Source organism: Lactuca virosa, chromosome 3 (genome assembly GCF_052849685.1).
Source record: "Lactuca virosa cultivar CGN04683 chromosome 3, Lactuca_virosa_CGN04683_v6, whole genome shotgun sequence".
In the NCBI taxonomy this organism is placed as follows: domain Eukaryota; kingdom Viridiplantae; phylum Streptophyta; class Magnoliopsida; order Asterales; family Asteraceae; genus Lactuca; species Lactuca virosa.
This window is the reverse complement of record NC_136428.1, coordinates 246398765-246400498: the sequence shown is the minus strand read 5'-3', so window position 1 is coordinate 246400498 and position 1734 is coordinate 246398765. Positions and strand designations below refer to the sequence as shown.

Here is a 1734-nt window from a genome sequence, read left to right as displayed (position 1 = left end):
TTGGAGACCCTGTGCGATTTAACAAAAAATAGACCCTAAAATTTGATAGATCTCAAAATTTAAGCAAAAAAAATTATAATTTAATTTTCTATTGCAAATACATAAAATTAAAATTTCATTCAAAATAATACAAAAAGAAAATAAAAAAAAAATTAGTTTCTACTTGAAAACAGTCATCCTCCTAATATTTGTTGAAAGAAACTTTTCAATAACATCTTCATATGTAACTTTATCCAACATGTTACGCTCAATCGTCATCAAAGCCAATCCATTAAGTCGTTCTTAAGTCACTGTAGATCTTAAGTAGGACTTTAAAAGCTTCAATTTTGAAAAACTTCATTCTGCAGATGAAACAGTAACATGAATAGTCAACATAATTCTATATGCAATAGATGTAATAGGAAAACAATCAACACGTTGTAAAAAATTTAGAATATCAATTGTTGTCAATTTTTCCTTAGGCAAGAGATGTAAAAGTAATTTTAATTCAACATATAAGTCATTTCCATCGATATCTGATTGTTCATCTTTCTTGAGTGGAGTTTCAAGAGACAAACAACAAAACTTTAAGGTTATATCATCTAATGAAAGTAATTTTTCTAAATTAAACAAAAAGCCAAATATTTTATCATATTGTTGATATTGTTCAAACCTTGTAGTTAAAGAAGTAATTGTTTGATCAACAATATAAATAAAATATTTAACCCTAAATTTCTCTTGGGCGGATTGTGAAAAACTACAAGAAGTATCGTTTGAATCTCATCAAAATATTTTTTTTTATTTTAGGTTCACGTTTTTTAGGAAATATTGGATCAATGCCCATTTCTAAGACAATATCTTTTGCAGTTTGTAAAGCATTTAAAAACCCATTTTCTCTATATTCCTTAAAATACAAAATCAACCCCTTTATTTTTTTCATAACAACATCAATAAGCATATATTTTGATTGCAATTGTTTGCTAATTAAATTAACAGTGTTTAACGTTTCATACCAAATTACTAATGCCCAATATAAACTCAAAGTTGCCAAGTTCATTTTTTGCTAAGGATTTAGCTTCACTTGTTATTTTTGGATCATTGTCATTTTTGGCTACTAGAAGTAAAACTTTTTGTATATCAAAAATTTGAAATCTTATAGCTTTAACACTATCAACACGAATCTCCCAACGAGTGGATGACAAAGATTTAGGAGTTAACCATTTCACATTATCTTTTAAAATTTGCCATGTCTTAGTGGAATTTGCAAAAATTGTATAGATACGTTGTATTATTCCAAAAAAACCTTTAGCTTTACCACAAGTATTAGCCATGTCACACAAAGTTAAGTTCAAACTATGACAACCACAAGGAGTATAAAAAGCCCTTGAATTTATATCTAAAAGTTTTTTTTTGCACTCCTTGATGTTTTTCTTTCATATTTGATCCATTATCATAACCTTGTCCACGTACATTATTAATGTCAAGATCAAGCAAATTCAATTCATTTTGTAAAACATCAAAGAGTCCTAGGCCAGTTGTATCATTTACATCTAAAAACCCTAAAAAGATTCTTCAATGCAAACAACATTTGACGAGACATCTACATATCTTAAAATAATAGTCATTTGCTCTTGGTGGCTTATATCGGGAGTACAATCAAGTATTATGGAAAAATATTTTGCATTTTTTATATTTTTAATAATCATATACTTTATTTCTGAAGAAAGCAAAAGTATTGATTCATTTTGTATCCTA

At 27.3% G+C, this 1734-nt stretch overlaps 1 protein-coding gene across 1 annotated transcript; it reads right to left on the bottom strand.

The window, feature by feature from the left end:
- Window positions 1-336: 336 nt before the first annotated feature.
- On the bottom strand, window positions 337-1310 carry LOC145164502 (uncharacterized). Its single transcript, XM_079083214.1, has 3 exons — window positions 993-1310; window positions 793-883; window positions 337-599 (listed from the first exon to the last, which is right to left on the bottom strand). Exons 1-3 carry the CDS (start codon window positions 1308-1310, stop codon window positions 337-339), a joined length of 672 nt encoding a protein of 223 aa, XP_078939340.1.
- Window positions 1311-1734: the final 424 nt, after the last annotated feature.